The following is a 19512-nucleotide window of genomic DNA, read 5'->3' on the forward strand; positions in this document are numbered from 1 at the left end:
ACACCCTATTCATATCTTAAATGTGTCCTTAAGACAGGATTTGTGAGGAAAGAGACAATGGGGAGGTTTCCCACTTTGACCTCGCAGAGAAAACATTTGGTCAGTTTAGGAATCAAAATGGTTCCAGGCTGGTCTTCCTGTGCTGATCTATGTACGTGTGGTTATGAACATTACCATATATGTAAGACCTCAAAATTCCTGTCACAAACGGCATGTTATAGAGTGCACCAGTTTATACAGGGCTAAACTATAGTCTCTATAGTACTTTTGAATGTGGAAGAAACCTCTTGTTTCAGTTTTGCACTGAAGTGGCTGGAAACATTCTTCTTATGTTGGGCCTTGAGATATCTGATATAGTTTTAATTACAAAGACAGAATATAATTACAATGAGGAAACAGCATTAGTTCATGAGGTTTTACTTTATTTACAAAGCCCCAAAATGGTTACAAAGAATGAAATGGCCAGTTGGTGGAAAATACAGCAAAAGGCATGATTCTCCTAAAGCGCCCAATCAGCGGAAACACTTCGCAGGGGCTTCTGGTTTGCTCAGTGGAGCTCCTTCCCCTCCTCCCCTATTCATTTTTTGTTAAACTGACCAATGACCATTTCCTAAATTTAAACTGTCCAAATAGTTATGCTATCATACACAATGTGGTTAATCCTCCACTACTGTTACTGCAAATAACAATATTAAATTGAATATGTTTTTTTTAAATCAACCAATTAAAAATTCAGAAGTACATATGCACACCTCTGAGAATATATAGGAAGGTTTTAGAAATGGTAAGATTTTGGCATGTAGTACCATGGTCCGGTGAACTATGTTGAAAAGTTTTAAGACTAACCAATGCTTTTCATTGGAGAGTAAAATGCTAGATCAGAATACTTCCTGACTGTTCAGGGTTGAGTAACTGAAGTACCATAATGTGAGGAGATAGGTTTTACTTTATGTCTGCTAGATTTTAATGATTAATATAATTCAGTTGTGAAATGGCTCAAATTAAAAATGTAGGTACTTTGCCAGCTTCTGTGTAATCCTCTGATAATATTTGCATGACCCACTGATTGGTCCTGCCCTACTGCTTGAAGGAACACTCCTGTATTACTAATCTGTAAATGCAAAGTAAATAAGAGCCATGAGTTAATACCATCCGGAATAACACTATTTTGTTGAAAAGTCCCATGCTAATAGCCCTCACAGCTGGCATGGAGATGTTACACATGATAGTTTGAAATTATATAGAGACCACGGACCATGTTTTAGCCTCGCCACATGGAAGCATTTCCTAGCAGCAAACATGTTTGCTTTGTTATAATATATGAAGTTAACCTAATAAATTCATTTTTGTAGCTAAAAATGCTTTAGCCAGCTCTAAGGTACTGATTTTATTTTAGTTGAGTTAATTAAATCCTCTGTCCATCATGAAACTTAAGAGGTTGTACACAGAATTCCTAGGTAGTTCTCTAGGCACTAACTAGACTCAAGCCTACTTCGCTTCAACAGGTACCTGCATCATGTGACCTCAGACAACTCTTTGGGACTTCAGGTTTTTCCCCTCAGCTGTTTAAATATTGAAATTCAATTTCTGAATAAAGCAATTGTATTAGAATAAATAGCCCAATGTAAATAGCAGTACATTGCTGCTAAGCAGATTTTACTCGGAGGGTGAGACTGTTTTCTCCTGGTAGCATGCTGGAAAAGCTTCCTTCTTCATGAGCCCCGCCTCGTCATATTAAGGAAGAATAAAGTTGTTACATTTTATGAACAGAATACATTCTTGGAAATGACTGTATGTTTGAAGATATATAATAAATGACAGGTACATCTACAAGAGGAGGGCATAAAATCACTATAGAGCGTGAGAAGCCAAGGTGGTGATATCAAAGTGTCGTTGCACAACTTGCTTCTAGCAACTCAGGCCAGCAAGGTTGTGATAAGTAAGGAATGATGGGAATCTTATAGTTTAGCAGCATGCAGAGGGCACTATGTTGGCTATCCCTCATTTAGAACAATGTTTAGCAGGAAGAAATCGCAATGAAAATCCTCATGATTACATATTTTTACATGGCTGTTTATTTGTATATATTTCAAAAATTTATATATGGCTGTTTTATGATGGCCTATATTTGTAATGCCTAATAAAGATTTGGCGAAGTGGTAAGTAGAGTGAAATTAAAAGGGGAGGGGAGAGACTGTCATAGGAAAAGTAATAGGAAATACTGTAGAAAGTAACATACACATCCCAAACATAATAGAAGGCAGGAGGAGATGCAAAAGGGAAATAAAATTTATATTAACTGGAAACAAAACTTAATGCACATTGAGAGGAACAGAATTCTGTTCATGGGGCAGCAGAGAAAAAGCCAAGAGAGAGCATAAGGGAATAGAGTTTGAACAGATTGCTATGTGTTGTGTTCTAGATCAAGGCTTCCACTTCTGTGTGCGTTGGTGTTTTTAAGGACACAAAGCTGTAATTTGTATGCATACCTGCACCAAACAATTGCTGCACGAGGTGTGCTGCTGCTCTTGTGTAGTTTTCCTGTGGTTATGCATTTGTGGGGATACCCTGGCTTATAGGCCAGTTCAGGCAACGAGGAGATGGGCACTGGAACAATTAGGGAAATGTAACCAAAAAGAGGCAATATCAAGTTCTCTAGAGCAAAGATTGTACATAAGCCATGACAGTTTAATGAATAACAAACTGTGTCCCTCCCTCCTTGGTTCTTGTGTACTATAAAGATTTGAACTTTGATAAGCAAATGCTACGTAATGTAATTATGACCTTTACTGTTGAAAAATAATTGGTGAAGTAATAGCTGAAGTTACGGGATTACCTGTGTAGTATACAGTGGTACTTCGGGTTAAGAACTTAATTCGTTCTGGAGGTCTGTTCTTAACCTGAGGTACCACTTTAGCTAATGGGGCCTCCTGTTGCCGCCCTGCAATTTCTGTTCTCATCCTGAAGCAAAGGTCTTAACTCGAGGTACTATTTCTGGGTTAGCGGAGTCTGTAACCTGAAGCGTCTGTAACCCGAAGTATCACTGTATGAGAGCATGAGAGCCAGTGTGGTGTAGTGGTTAAGAGTGGTGGTCTCGTAATCTGGGGAACCGGGTTCGCGTCTCCGCTCCTCTACATGCAGCTGCTGGGTGACCTTGGGCCAGTCACACTTTGAAGTCTCTCAGCCCCACTCACCTCACAGATTGTTTGTTGTGGGGGAGGAAGGGAAAGGAGAATGTTAGCCGCTTTGAGACTCCTTAAAGGGAGTGAAAGGCGGGATATCAAATCCAAACTGTATGTGAACTGAATGAAGTGAAAATCCACAGAGAAGCAATTATTAGAACAAACCACATTTTCCTCATGGACCAACAAGCTTCTTGGAATCATACAGTTGGAATGGACCCTGAGCATCAACTAGTCCAATGCAGGAATATGCAGCTGCCCTTTAGGGAATCAAACCTGCGATCTTGGCATTATCAGCACCATGCTCCAGCTGAGCTGTCCCAGGTGCTTCTTTTGCTTTTTATATGAAACAGGTAAATCTGAACATTTATCAAGAAAGGTTCAGAATTTCTGCTAGTATGTGAATAAGTTACTTCTTATACAGTGGTACCTCAGGTTAAGTACTTAATTCGTTCTGGAGGTCCGTACTTAACCTGAAACTGTTCTTAACCTGAAGCACCACTTTAGCTAATGGGGCCTCCTGCTGCTGCCGTGCCGCCGGAACACGATTTCTGTTCTCATCCTGAAACAAAGTTCTTAACTCGAGGTACTATTTCTGGGTTAGCGGAGTCTGTAACCTGAAGCGTATGTAACCTGAAGCGTATGTAACCTGAGGTACCACTGTACTTTATTAACTTATGTGCCACAGTACATTCCAGTGGTAGATTCATGGTTGCAACCTGAGATCTTGGTGGTAGTCTCAATATGTTTTGGAAGGAGTGCAGTTCTCACTGAGTTTAATGGGACATAGTCCCTGCTATGCTTATATAGAGGTAAAGCTAAAACTGATTCCCCCTCCCCCACAGATTTCAGCTGAAATTGTCAATGTTTCCACAGCTAATAACTATTGGAATCAGGACTTAAGTAGATTTTTCCATGACTAAAAAAAGTGTACTCAAAGTAAGTCTGAACCAACTCTGAAGTCTACTACTAGAAATTTCACTAATGGCCTTTCAGAAGATGCGCAGGTACTTAAGTTTTGATTGACTTCCTACTTCCATATCAGCCTGCCCGTTCACTGGCCACACAGCATGATAAACCACAGTCTATCCTAAACCATGGTTTTATGGTGATCCTGTCTTTCCTTTGCTGTGCAGGGCTCCACATGGCTCAGACAAGCAATACTATGGCTTATTGTGTCATCTGAACCTGGTCTGCAAACAATGAGCAGCAAGCCAGAAATAAATCAGAAAGAATGGCCCCTGGGGAGAGGCAAATTCAGGATTAGAACGTATTTTAAGATAAACCCCTGCTTATCATGATGTGCAGGCAAGGCCACTGAGATAATTGTCAGAGGCTTCTCGCTGGGTGCTCTTGCTGACTAAAGTATGACACATGGTAACCCGCAAGAAGGTTGTCTGTCGAATACTCACCCTGAGGTATGCTGCATGTGCTCACTTCACTCCCTCAATGCTCTCTTTTTGATACTGGGTAGATACATGCTTTATTTTTCTGGGTTCTTCAAAGTATTTTTAACCCTGGGCTGAACAGTTTTAACTGTTAGTTCTGTTACATTTATGTTGAATTTTTATTGGGCTGAATCCAGAGAGCTGCTTCTGCAAACAGAAGAGGCTCTACTGTTTGAGGAAGGGACTGGGATCTAGCTGGGAGTCCTGCTAGAGGAAACCAAGGAATGCATTTCTCCCCATTTCCACATTCCCTCTGCAACCACCTGCACCATCTCTCACACTATTCTGGAGTGTCTCCAACTCTGGAGTGGATTTTGGGCACTGCTGTGGGAAGGACTATTTAGCAAAAAACTACATCTTGCATATTGAAGCGCCACTAACTTGCAACCCTCAACAAGAGAACACTTGCCCTATTTATTTAGCAGATATACTTGATGAAAAATTCAGAATTTTCTGATAATATGACTGTACCATCATTGAACTTGCTCTGGAAAGTAGCTTCCAGCCCATAAAAAATGAGATAGCAAATGCATAGTTCTTTTAACACACACTGAATGATTTTAGGAAAATGCTGTTGTGTTTTCATCTTCTCACATTGTTCATAGCTATGTTGAAATGATTTAAGCATCTGCAACAGCATTAATTTGGCTACTAGGGACACTAGCCTGTTCATTAAAGTATTTATGAAAGCATAGGAGCTAGGATATATATTTATTGAAGTCTTCCTATTGCATATGGAACATTTTCATATGATATATTAAAGTTTGAATTGGAAGGCAAAAGAAGCAAATGAAACCAGGTTTAATAAAGTTTGTTCCACAGCCTTATATTGTATTATATATTTTATATATTATATATTCTATATGTGTGTGTTGTATGCCCTCATATTAATATGCTAACATGCCTAAAACCTTAAGGTTATGATTTTTAATAATAGTGGCAATAGGATGGCTACTTGCTCATCACTCAAAAAGAGGACAGATTTGCAAAAAAAATATGCTTATGCTACATTATATATAGGCACACATTTAGAAATAGTTACTATAATTTTAAAAAGAAATACAATATATCTCACCATGGTGGGGAAGAATCTGTCCAGTGCACCTGCTAAAAGGATTTTTTTGAATAATAGACTGTCCTCTGTAAAGTAGGGCATATTACTCCATGTGACAAATATTATGATTGCATATAACTAAATTGAAAAGAGATTTGGTTAGGAAAGTGCCTGAAGTTTGTGAATGGTGCGCAGGCCATGGGTTCCATGGTGGGGATTTCAGAATAAAAAAATGAGCTAGAATTGTGTGGGGGTTTTTTGGCTACAATCTGGAAAACCAGGGTTCAAATCCCTACTGAGTCATGAAGTTCATTGACTGACCTTTAGCCAGCCACTGTTTTTCAGCCAAAACTATATAGCAGTGTTGTTTTGAGAATAAAATGGGGAGGGGAAGAACCCTGTGCACCACTTTGAGCTACTTTGAGAAAAAGTCAGATAAATATACAGTAAAAATAATAAACATCTCAAAAAGGACTGCGTATTCTTTAGATTTGCATGGAAGTCATGGATTTCCATGGTATACCGGAAGCTGTTCTTATAGTTAGGATGCTTTCTGTAGTGTTAAAACTGCCTCTTTCTCTCCCTCTGCCCCACTTTCCTGTAACTAAATCCAGTATTTCCTGTTTTATATTTTGCATGTCCTAGTAGATAAGGTGAAAACTAAAAAGAAAAAAAAAGAAAAAAGAAACTGTCAGCATGTTCTTTTTTTCTACAAACTAAGCATACCCACTCCTTCAACCTTTCCTAATTACTCTCTTTTGACCTCATATCACTCTTGTGTGGCAACGCTTGCTCCCTACTCTCTTGCATTCTTGTAAGGCAGCCAGGGAACACTGTCCTGTTTGCATCTACCAGGCCTGGAGCAGTTTTTAGGATGGTGACAACTTGGGTGCATATCAATCTGATGCCTATATACAGATACTATCTTGCCTGCACCAAAAGAAGATGCTCTTTAGCATCTGAGAGGCTGTTATCCATGATCCGTAGGCTTTCCACACTTAAAAAAATTATTCCTGTATTGCATGCATGTACAACTCCCAAGAGACTGCAATCTACTCCCACTATTAAAAAAAACAAAAACTGGCAGTAATGTACCCATTGGATTGGCCAAAGTTGTTGAGCTTTTTGGGGGGAGGAAGACACAAAGTCATCGTCCCCTGTCCCCCCCGATAGACCAGGATCATGCGATCAACCAGGGATGCCCAGCGATAGACTGGTGGATCACGATCGACCGGTTGGACATGCCTGCTTTATCGCATGGTGTTTGCACTTCTGAGACTTTCACATTTTATCTTCTTTATTTCATATTATTAACTCTGCTTTTGCTTGGGTGGTCTCCTTTTAGGCAGAATAGTTTGCTATTCTGCTCTCTACCTCTAAGGAAATGATGAATGATCTGAGAAAACATTTTCTCTGTTGTTCACTTCCAATCCATAGCTCCAATGGCTAATGTGGATGCCAGAAGGGGTGTCTAGTTTTGAAACTGGAATATGGACCCAACCAGCCTAAGGCTCTAAATTCTTCAGAGAATTGCTAGAGGCATTAATTATTGGGCCCAGGTATAATACAAAGGTATTGCCTAATAGAAAAGAAAAACACATCTGAGTCATGTCAATCTTTCTGTTCCTCCAAGCCCAAATGGCACTGTTCAAAGATATTTACGTGCCTCGGATTCTTTCTTCTCCTTGAAGGGAACAAAGAATCAGTATGCTACTTTATGCCAAGCAAGTCTTGATTCCTGGGTGTGTAATCTGGTAAACCTCATGGCCTTTATCAGATCTGCAGTAGCTGAACACAGTTATTTAAAAAGAAGCACACAGACAGAGGTGCTGCCATCTAATATGGCACTCATAAAGATAATTTTCTGGTCCTCGCTGGTCTTTGAGATGGGCGTATTGGCACATCTTCCTCGATCAGTTACATGGCGTGGAGAGAAAGGGAACAGGAAGAGAAGGCTTCATTTTCCTTCCTCATTGGAAGAGAAGGGGTGTGACCTAGCTGAATCTAGGAATCTAACTTTATGATCTTAACCTCTTTGTGCACTAACCAGCACTCATGCATGGTTATGTTTTCACGACTGCCAGGACTGCCTCTTGGCTTCATGTTAGCACTGCTAAGCGTGGGGTGTCTTAAAGGTGCTAGTTGTCTTGGTGGCACACTTCATACAAAGGTAGTTATTTGCCTCTTTTTCAAGGATGTTTTCATACATTTCCTCAATAGGAGCCAAGGTTAGAAGAGTATTTAGACCATTCAGTTTTGTCTCATTATCCATAGGCTTGCCAATTGTGATGAAAGGTTGCTCCAATTCTTGGAGCACTTAGAAGTGGTCCTAGGAATAGTTTGTAGACTATGCTAACAACCCTTATGGAACAGAAGTGTGACTATCATGTCTGAGACAGTGTTTTCCACTATCTTCCAATAACTAGTGTATTCCCTCCTTCTCTCTCTCATATATATCTGTGAAACTGCTTAACCAAATCATTATTATATTAGTTTTAATGTCTTCATGAAGTCACTATTCTAAAACAGTTTGATACATTTTGAGAACAAAGTTTTCCTTTTGCCACTATTCGTTGCTTTGATGTATTTTGAGAATTGTTTCCAAAATATACACACAAATTTCTAAGCAACAATGAATTGGTTCTTGTGGAGTACCATTCCTTTCTGGGTTACTTCAAAGGATAAGGATAAGCATTCTATCTTTGTATTCAGTTCCCAGGACAGATGAAATAGTTGGGAAGTCATTGTTTCAACAAAATAGATAGGCAAAGGAACAACCTACAGTAGTTGCATAACTAGGCAAAGATGCAAAAAATAAATAAAAATCAATTGGAAAGCTGCCTATTTTTGGAGAGGATACAAGATTGATGCCAGGATTGCTAGCTGTTGTTCTTTTTTATTAGAAGATTTTCTTGGTTTACAAAAGTACAAGCATTGTCTCAGATTGTAGAGTCTTTTTTTAGATTTGAAGTGAGACATCAGTGTTGTACACAGAATAAGGTTGGGGGAAGAAGGGAGTGGGGATGATAATACATAGCACATATGTTGGGATTTCATGTCAGCATCACTTGGGTAGGTTCTCTTTCTGGTTCTTCTAAGATGCAAAATGCAAAACAAACCAACTTCTGTTCCTTTGTTTCTTTTCAATATTAGAGGAAATGCCAGCATTTCATATGTATTATGGATTGTATAACTTTCTCCTGTTAGACTCATTTGCAAGATTAGGGACCATTTTAATGGTAATTATTGCTTATCACCCAGGCTCAGAGGAAGAGGTGATCTGAAATACTGATTTGCAGCTGCTGTTAATCCTTTTTTATAAGCTTAAATGATCCAGTGTTTCTGACTTTTCTGGAAAAGTCAACTGTGGTGGGAGTGTGCTTTGTGCAACTTGTTTTGACATGATATTCAAAACATCTCTAGGAATGGTAGCTCAACTGGTAAACCCCAGTGCTGGCCCTGTTATTGATCTTTCCAACCACTTTGAACTTGTTATGCTGAAATGTTTGAATTGTATTCCTCTTAGCAGCAGCCTGCTCGGAAATAGTGCATTGTTGGAGGCCTTAATCAACCTTTTCAGAGAAAAGTTGGTCTTGATAAAGTGTGTGACTTTTCAGCTAGCGCTAACTTGCTAGCATAGTGTTTTGTGGAGGAAGCCCCAAAAGAAAGTTTTGTAGACTTTTGTTCCCTTGTTTATATAAGTGCTGACCCACAAAGCATTTTGGAGGAATCTGTTCCCAAGGCTAATTCAGCACAATGTCCAGCAAGACACCCTGCAGTATTTATATGTTTGTTACGGTACTGCCTGAACTGCAAAGAAGTGATACACATGTGTAGTTGGCCTGTTGTTTGTAACTCAACACTATTGAAAGCAATAAATAGTTACATTTTTTAAAAAGTAGGAAACTGTGTCTGAGTGAGTGTGGCCTGCCCATATCATGACTTGAGCTCTCCTTGAGCTCCATTTGGAGCTCTTTATTCATCAGACTGCCTGCATTATTATTTTATTCATATTTCTTAAATTTATATACCGCCCTACACCCATAGATCTCAGAGCAGTTCACAGCTTCTCTGGAATGCTTTCATGTAAGACTTGGCATGGTGTTGTCAACCATGGGGCCCATGCCCACTTGTGCTGCAGTGCTCCAGGGTTTTTCCTCTTAATGTATATTTGGTTATATCACAGGTGCTTCTGGGATTGCGAGAGGCCTACCTTGTCAGGCAATCCTGCTTCCTTAAGCATTGAAAGTGGGCTAGTCTGCTGTCTCTGATAAAAGGATGCCTCTAGTAGCATGAGTAATTAATTATTCTTTAACATCAGGGGTAGGCAACTTAAGGCCCGTGGGCCGGATGCGGCCCAATCACCTTCTCAATCCGGCCCACAGACAGTCTGGTAATTAGTGTGTTTTTACATGAATAGAATGTATCCTTTTATTTAAAATGTATCTCTGGGTTATTTGTGGGGCCTGCCTGGTGTTTTTACATGAGTAGAATATTTTCTTTTATTTAAAATGCATTTGTGGGGCATAGGAATTCGTTCATATATTTTTTTCAAAATATAGTCTGGCCCACCACATGGTCTGAGGGATGGTAGATTGGCCCGCGGCTGAAAACGGTTGCTGACCCCTGCTGTATTGCATTCTGTCTGCCTGAACTTGAATCTTTGATAACTCTCAGATTTCAATTTAAGATGTTACAGCACCTGCACATCTGAAAACAACCTTTTGACTAATTGAGTAGCTTAGATAGGTGTTGGAGTTGTAGAGTTTTATCTTTGGTACTAAAAGTCATGTTAAAATGGCATTAAATACCATTAAATGGTATTAAATGGTATTAAAAGAAAGTATACCTCTTTTGTATTAATTTGAACTGGATTTTTCCCCCAGAAAGGAATATTTTCAGGAGTTTGTCTGTGTTAAAATTCCCATGGGAAATGACTTTTATTTGGTATCTGTTTACTTTTCTTTGTTTTTCTGATAAAGACAACTCAAAATAGCTCTGTTGCAGCTATTTTCAAAGTGATATTGGTAGAGTTGCCTAAAGCTAAGATTTTCACAGGAAAATGATTTCAGGCAGAATTTACATTGAGAAGTCAACTATATTTCAGAAATCTGTTTGCCCCTAGTGGCTTTGGAGTCAGAGAACAGGACACGTAGAATAATTGTATTTACTTGGCTTTTAAAATGTGTTAACTGGCCTCAAGATTTATGATATGAAAAAGATAAGAGGGGATGGAGGATTTTCAAAGGAAAGAAACAAATTCAAATATGTCAGTACCAGTATTGTCTCTAGAATCCTTTTTATGCTTCCTCATTATGTAAACTTGTCAATGATTCATATCCTTGAATTTAAGAAACATAATCAACAACAAGAACTACACATATGAAAATATGATTGTATCATACATTTGAAGTACCTTACAAGTATATTTTCTTTGCTGGCTGTATTTGGTTCCTTGTTTGTTGCTAATTAAAACGTAAGGAAGTGGTCACAAAATTAGAGCTTCTTTCCTCTATTAGAGGCATTTATTAATCTGTTAACTTTGTAAAAGGTTTTGCTACTTCTGAGAAATGCTGTGTTGATGTTTCTGATTTTATTTTATTATTAATGATCAATATTTCTTTTCCATCTAGCATCAGCACCAGCCAGAAGCGTTACTAAACGCAGAATTTCTCCCAGCATCAATTCTACCTGGGAAAAGAGAAGCGTCATCATGTCTAATATAACCATTGATCCAGATGTCAAACCTGGTGAATATGTCATCAAGAGCCTCTTTGCTGAGTTCGCTGTTCAAGCTGAAAAGAAAATTGAAGTTGTGATGGCTGAACCTTTGGTGAGTTCATTTATATAGCCTTCACTCAATTGTTCATGTTCTTCTGAAATGGTTTAACCTTATTTTGATAACAAGATGACTTTGAAATTGGCTGAATAGAATAGAGTTGCCATACGTCAAGGAAATCCCAGACATGTCCTCTTTTGGGTGGGATTTTCACATTTTAAAGAAAAAAATCTGGGATTTTTTTGGGGGGTGTATTTATTTCTATTTCTATTTTTTATTAGCTCGGGTGTGGGTGGCACGGGCATGGGGTAGCTTGGGCAGCTCTGCAGGCTGTGGCTGCTGCCAGCCTGAGCTCGGAAAGAGGTGCTCGGGCAGTCTGCCCACTGTGGCCACTGCCAGCCTGAGCCGGGGAAATAAGAATGGTACCTAGGAGGATGTCCAGTGGAAAAGAGATGGAACTCTCAAGCCTGTCCAGCCTTGATGTATAATATTAGAAAGTATTTTTACGAATCCAGTTAAATTGAATTGAATTACTATAGACAAGGCATAGTGTGCTACCGCTGCCTCCCACTACCAACAGTAGCCACCACAACTCAGTACTTCAGCAAGCCTCCAGATAAAGGTGCAACAAGAGCAGCCGTTAAAAATGTAGAAAGAGCTGTTGCATATAATTTTGTAAACCTGTCTTTTCTGGAACAGGTTTTATAGTGTTTTTTGGGTTAGAGCTGTATGACTCTGAGGTATGCAGCTTTGACTTGGGTAGAAGGACCCTCCACAATGTGAATATTTGGATCATAGTGTGAGCATATCAATTTCAAAATGTAAATATGGCAGCTACAAGAAGTAAGGTATCGTGTAAGGTAGATCAAGCACTAGAGAGTTTTATACGTTATGATTGACCCATCCAATGGTTTGCAAGTTACATGTTCTTTCATCACTAAATTTTAGTAACTCACTGGCTTTTTATTTTAATTATTGTATTACACTTTTCAACGTATGTATCTTAAGCAACTAAATTTCAACCTACAATATAGCATATTGATTAAATGTATCAGCCTTTGGTAATATAATAGTTCCATCTAGACAATTTATTTAACCCCTGCATGATAAAATTAATTCTTTGTATGAGAAAATTAGCTGCTGCACATGGTACATTTCTGTTACTACAAGAAAAAACTGTTAACACTAAAGGCAAAATAAATTCAAGAATGCAGAGCAGCAAAGGTTTATTTTATGATATGCACTGATGATCTTGCATGTATATTATAAGCTGCAGCTTTTCAAAAACCTTATTGTATTGTTTACTTGTGGAAAACGGTTGACTTTTGGCAGCCTTCTTCACTGATAAGTGATCAGAGGAAATATAATTCATTTTCTTTGAAAAACAGAATAGGTACAATAAACCACTGTTTGCTCACCTGTTGTAACTCCTTTTACATGTGAACTAAGGCCATAACCGGGCTGATTATGGCCTTAGTTCACATTTAAAAGAAACGTCTACTATTTTAGTAGTTAAGTAATAAAATATTATAGATTTATTATAGGCATTGTAACGTCTTAATGTGCCACCTGTTTCTATCCTAAGTAGTTTTCAAGCTTTATTTTTTATCATGCTTCAAAATTTCCAGCAATTGAACATCTTTAACTGCACAATCTGTAAATGCCACATCATATTAGAACTACTGTGTGTCTCAGTTGAGGAACCATGAGTGCTTCCTATTCCAGTTTAATGTAAATATGTTCAGATGTTATGATGAGCCATGACCCCACTCTCATAGGGATGTATTCAACTAACTTTTACCTACTGATATTATTCATGGTCTACTTTGTCTAAAACGCGGGTGGCGCTGTGGGTTAAACCACAGAGCCTAGGGCGTGTCAATCAGAAGGTTGGCGGTTTGAATCCCTGTGACGGGGTGAGCTCCCATTGTTCAGTCCCTGCTCCTGCCAACCTAGCAGTTCGAAAGCATGAAGTGCAAGTAGATAAATAGGTACCTCTCTGGCGGGAAGGTAAACGGTGTTTCCGTGCGCTGCTCTGCTTCACCAGAAGCGGCTTAGTCATGCTGGCCACATGACCTGGAAGCTGTACGCCAGCTCCAGTAAAGCGAGATGAGCGCCACAACCCCAGAGTTGTCTGCGACTGGACCTAACAGTCAGGGGTCCCTTTACCTTTACTTTGTCTAAACGTTAGTTAAATACAACCCATATATTACACCACCTTCTCTGACATGACTATGAGTTGATCAGAATCTTTTGCTTCCAATTTTTATTAACTGTAATTTAGTGTTGTATCCAAATAGTAAAGTGTGGTTAATCTTAGCTATATTTTTTGGAGGAACCAAGTAGCTCCACAACACAAGGTTTGAAATTAGATCGTTTCAAACAAGCCATCCAGTCTGTCAGGTTTAGACAAAGCATCAAGCTGTGATGGATCAAAAATGGAACAGAACACTTAACCCCTCTTTGCTGCCTTACTGGAGGTGGAAAACAGAGGAAGAGCATGTGAGCACAAGATTTGCTGCAGCTTTTTCACGTTATGATTAGCCATCATTTTTATCATGATGTTCAAATGCAGCCACTATCTAAAACCAGTGATCCACTGCTCCCTGATCCAGATTTATTCTTCTAATATAAAGAGAGAGATGGAAGAAGCAAAGAACTGTGGCTACATTAACTAGAAAACAACTTCTGACTGCTTTATTTCTTTTATTTTTTCATACATACTATTAACTGTGACCCTGGAAATAATAATGGAATCAATATTTCAATGAGTTGAAAAATGTTCGTGGAGAATCTAGTATGTTCCTCAAGAGGCAAAAAACATGGGAAGGGGGGACCTGGTGCATATTGGCCGAACTGCTAGAACAAGTTGTGCTGCTCTTTCACAGCTGGCTGCTTTGGCATGTGCTGACTACAGTGATAGCAGCAGGGAGTGTCTGCTCTCGCTGTAGGAATTGTCAATAAAGTTGCATCCTAAAGGGAGATCGCACCTTGGCAAATGCATGAACAGAATATCAACAACAAAACCAATAATGAAAAGCAACTGGAAAACTGCTTTATGAAACAGCAGGGGGGGGGGGTAGGCAATAATTCATACTGAATTCTCCCTCCCCTTCCCCATTTTGTATTTGTGTATTATTATTAAACAAACAAACAATGTAAAGACCTGTTTTCAGGATTCAAAGGAATGCTATGAGTGGCTTATCATGTGGGAAAAAAACACAAGGAGGAAAGGTAACAGGAATGTAATTCTCAGAATGGCAAACACTATGTTCTTCCTCATTCGGTCAGCATTGCAAAGGTCATACTGTCTTCTGACAAGGATAAGTGCTAATGGTTTTCTCTGCCCCTCATAGAATTGAAATGAAGCTTAGTGTAAGCTAAAACCAGCTAATTATGACCCTTCAAGTGGAGTTGGTACAAACTGGCCTTTGGGGGGGGGCATTTGTATAGAATTTTGTACTTGGTGTTTTCAATGTAATGCCCCCAGTGTACTTGTTAATTTTATTGTCCTACTATGCTCACTGTTTGTGGGCTTTTGTAGCTGTTTGTATAGTTCCTTGGAAAACCTAATATAGTCCTCAAAGCAGGGGTAGGGAACCATAGCACAGCCCCCGCCCTCTCTATCCAGTCTGAAATGTGTCCTTTAAAGGCAATAATGCCTTTTGGGCATCTGGATGGAGGATGAAGGGATGTCCATTTGTGACTCCTCTAATATGCCTTCAATGTGGCTATTAAGTGAAATTTCTAAGAAGTGAAATAGAAGGGTTACTAACTTTTACAAGTGCCCAACCAATCTGAGAAGAAGGCAAGGATAAGCCTGAATTATTTGGCATTTGGGGTGCTTGATCTGTTGGGTACAACTTGGTGCTTTAACTTACTACTGTATTCTAATTCTAGGAAAAGCTCTTGTCCAGATCTCTTCAGAGAGGTGAAGATCTTCAGTTTGACCAGGTTAGAGAAGCTTTCTGTTACAATTTGTTGCTTTCCTTGAAAATAGTTTTCGTCTCCATAAATTGGGCTAAAATTTGTCCAAAACATAAATGAAAATTTAAAAAAACGAATTAAACAAATGTTTAATTCACTTTTTAAAATTTACATTTGTGTTCCATTTTCAAATGTTTGATTTTCTGAAGTTTGGGGGAGGGCATGGCAGAAGAAATCATAGAAGACTTTCAAAGACTAATATCTAATGGATGTGACTTAGTTAAAGATATTTTAATTCCTGTTGATGTTGGCCAATACAAGTGTGGCTGCACTTGTTGGTCAAATCTAGATTTGGATTATTTCTTGTCTTGAAATTATTTCAGAGGTAGGCCTGTCATTCAGTTAGGAGCATCCTAAAACATATGAGACTTAGTTGATCAATTAATCCATTAAAGTTGCATTAAAGCATGAGTTTTGAATTTATTTATTTTTTTAAAAAACTGTTTTTTTTCATCCCATTAATAAGCCACTGAGGTGCATGCTCAGCTGTTAGCCAGACAAGGAGCCTCACTTTTCAGCTGCTCGGTCCTGATTATACCTGCTCAAATCCTCTCCAAAGTGTTAGGGAAGACATGAAAATTCCTTCCCATTCTTCTGATGGAAGACTTGCCACAAGCTGAGCGACATTGTTGGATGCAATGCTGTATCTTTAAAATAACAGGAAAGCAATGCTACAACATTAGTTCTGTCAACATTTGTGAAGATTGATTACTTACATTAGGGATGGGGAACCTGTGTCTCTCTGTATGTTCATGGACTCCCAACTCCCATTATGTACATGTTTATTTTTATTCAGGGTTGAAAAATAACAAAGCAAGGCTGTTGCAATATATAGTGTTGATGTGTTACAGTACATGTGTCATATCCCAAAAAACTAAGAAGGGGGAATGCTGTGAAAAGATGCTGCATAAATAAAAGCACTTTATGCACCCAAACTTTTCCTCTTTACAGTTGATAAGCTCTATGAGCTCAGTAGCAGAGCACTGTCTCCCCTCCTTACTACGTACCTTGTTTGATTGGTACAAACGCCAAAATGGAACTGAAGATGAATCTTATGAGTACAGACCTCGATCCAGCACAAAATCCAAGGGGTGAGTGGATGTCTGTGATCATTACATTTAGGATATAATGATTTCTTATGTTAAACTTGCTGCCTCAGTAATTTCTAAAAATAAAGGTGGTAGATTCACAAGAGTTTTTTTGTAGGTTTTTCCTTCATAACATTTTTCTTTTCTGCTACTATGAAATTCCAGATAGTGTGGAATAGCAGGATGGGGAGGGGCGCAACAGAGTGGAAAAGACTCACTTGACTGGTCATGCCAACAAATGAAAAATATAAACCATAATATGCATCGTATAAATGTCTTTTTTAAGAGGAAAAGAGTCTTATGCTATGTTTGTTTTTGTTTCAGGGATGAGCAGCAGCGTGAGAGGGATTATCTACTTGAAAGGAGAGACTTAGCTGTAGATTTTATTTTTTGTTTAGTTTTAGTTGAAGTTCTAAAACAGGTAAGTGCTTTAAGTTTTGCAATCTATGCACTGTCTCTAGTAATCTTTTTTTATTTTAATTGTTTGATGAACTGAGTATTTGTGTAGTCTGCCTAAATGCTTATGTGCAAAAATGAGGCCTGTGTAAGCAGAGGACACGTGATATTACAGTAATCCTTTTAGCTGTCCAAAACATTCTTTGCTTCCTAAGCTGTTTTCTCTTATACTGTACAATTTAGAATCTAGATCCATTAAATCAAATCTTCTATGTCAGTGAATAAAGAGATGCAAGTGGTAGGATACGGCTTCATTTATTTAGATCCCTGCTTTCCATTGTGGCACATGAGTTGGCAACTGCACATCTGGACTACAGTACTGTGACGCACTCTATGTGGGGCTTCCTTGCAGCTGGTACAGAATGCCATTGCACGGGTCGGGGGGGGGGAGTGGCACTCCTTATTGGGCACATCTCAAGTCCACACTGAGGGGCTCTGCAATGACTGCCTATTAGCCACCAAGCCAGTTTTAAGGTTTTACTGCTTACATACAGAGCCCTAGGTAACACTGGGCCAGGTTGTCTCAAAAACTTGTCTTCCTCTTCCACTTCCCACAGCCTGATGATTATTGCCCTGTGGTAGCATGGAGGTGGGTTTTTTCACCGGTGGCACTACTGATGAATGCTCTCCCTGCTGAAATACAAGACGCCCCATCAGTGCTGGCATCCCACTGGCTCCTGAAAACACACCTATTTGGGCAAACATTTCCCTAAACTGAACATCTGATGTTGTTACTTTAACTGTTTTAATGGTTGTGCTTTTTAATTGTTTGTTTTATTGTCTATTTTACTTAAGGATGTTTCATGTCCCAATGGATTTGTTATTGCCTATTTTAATTATGGATTGATTATATCAGTGGTGTCCAAACTTTTTTCAAAGAGGGCCAGGTTGTTAAGGTTTTTTTAGGATTTTACCCCAGGAAATAAACTGCCACAGGGGCCAGATTAAACCAACCGGCAGACCGGATTAGGCCCCCAAAACGGACTTTGGACATGCCTGGATTATATAGTTGTAAACTGCTTGGAAGCCATGTTGGTGTATAAGTGATATAAAGCACTCTTCTCTGAGTTGATGTGTATTTATCTAATTGACATGCAAGTTATTTCCTGACACAACATTTAAGAAGTAATGTTTAGCAACATGTGCCTTCTGTGTTACAGATACCTGTTCATCCAGTGCCTGACCCTTTAGTTCATGAAGTTCTAAATTTGGCTTTTAAGCACTTTAAACACAAAGAAGGGTAAGCACATTTGGCAAAAAAAAAATGTACATTTCTTTCAAAAGTTCTTAACTTTGATTTGATTACCCAGTGGACATTGGTCACTGTGGTATCACAGATAAAAGATACACTATTGCAAATCTTCAGGTTTAAGATGTGAATATATTTTTAAAATTGTTATTGGTTTGCTAATTTTTAATTACATTTTTGTTAAGTCGTATTTTCAAAATCTAATAAGGCCTATACGTAACATAAAGGGATATACAAGAAATATTATATTGCTTATTTATAATGATGCCAAAAGCAGCTTGTGGAAGTTTAGCCCAATTTCAAATAAGTTCTGTTTCTATCCTTATTATGTTCCATTTATTTAGATATTAATTTGAAGCCTAAAAGGAAATTCCTTTGAAATCAATGTGGCTTTGAACCATTTTACATATGATAAAATTCCTACTTCTTTGTAGGGAATGACAGATAAAATGTGTGTGAATATTGGTGTTTTGGTGCACTGTATACACCATTATTCTATGGAGCCAACTATGCAGTACATGTTATCAAATGTAATTGTCAATACACAGGTTGCCAACCTTATTTACTACTAAATGGAAGTGCATCCTGTGTAGAAATTCATCACAATTCTTTTAATCTTTAGTAGGGATGGGAAACTTTTTTCTGTCAGGGTTGGATTTCCTGTAGCAGGTCAGTAATGGGTGGAACTGAATACAGTTATGGGTGGACCTTCTCCCCTCCACCCCTCCTTCCATTTCCACTCTGTGGACTGCCAGAGAAAAGGGACAGATTGATCTTGCTAGAGATCTGAACTATGCTTGCATATGAATTTTGAAACTAGCTCAAGGGCTGCAGATTGCCCACCCTGATCTATAACTATAAACCTTAATTATAAGTTTTAGCTTAAATATTGTCATCAGTGTGGCATCCTTCCTTCTAGTAGATGGTGTATCTCTTATCATCTCGCAGCATTGTATCAGTTGTAGCCATTACTGAGTAGTAAGAAGTTTGTAGTTTTTATTTGTGTACTTCCTTCTATTCACAGGTATTCAGGAACCAACACTGGGAATGTGCATATTATTGCAGATTTATACGCAGAAGTAATAGGGGTTCTTGCGCAATCAAAGTAAGCTGCTCTTTTTACACGAGGTTTCTAAGATTTGGAACATTCTCCTTTGGAACATGTGACTCATGTTCATATGGAAATTTTCATGAGTGGTGATTGAAGGTTGTGTGCATCCTTATCTTAACAATAGCATCTAAATATGTGACATCTTGTAACAGCAGTTC

At 38.7% G+C, this 19512-nt stretch overlaps 1 protein-coding gene across 9 annotated transcripts in view; it reads left to right on the top strand.

Moving 5' to 3' along the window:
* FRYL (FRY like transcription coactivator) overlaps nt 1-19512 on the top strand; it is a 141172-nt gene that overhangs the window by 44277 nt on the left and 77383 nt on the right. For all 9 annotated transcript variants that reach the window (XM_081875558.1, XM_081875559.1, XM_081875551.1 and 6 more), the window contains 6 exons: nt 11318-11517; nt 15364-15417; nt 16402-16541; nt 16863-16959; nt 18155-18234; nt 19268-19348. In XM_081875558.1, coding sequence (XP_081731684.1) covers nt 11398-11517; nt 15364-15417; nt 16402-16541; nt 16863-16959; nt 18155-18234; nt 19268-19348 — 572 coding nt within the window. In that variant the 5' untranslated portion in view covers nt 11318-11397. The remainder of the gene's footprint in view (nt 1-11317; nt 11518-15363; nt 15418-16401; nt 16542-16862; nt 16960-18154; nt 18235-19267; nt 19349-19512) is intronic.

Source organism: Podarcis erhardii (assembly GCF_964252035.2).
Source record: "Podarcis erhardii genome assembly, chromosome: 9".
Lineage (NCBI taxonomy): Eukaryota > Metazoa > Chordata > Lepidosauria > Squamata > Lacertidae > Podarcis > Podarcis erhardii.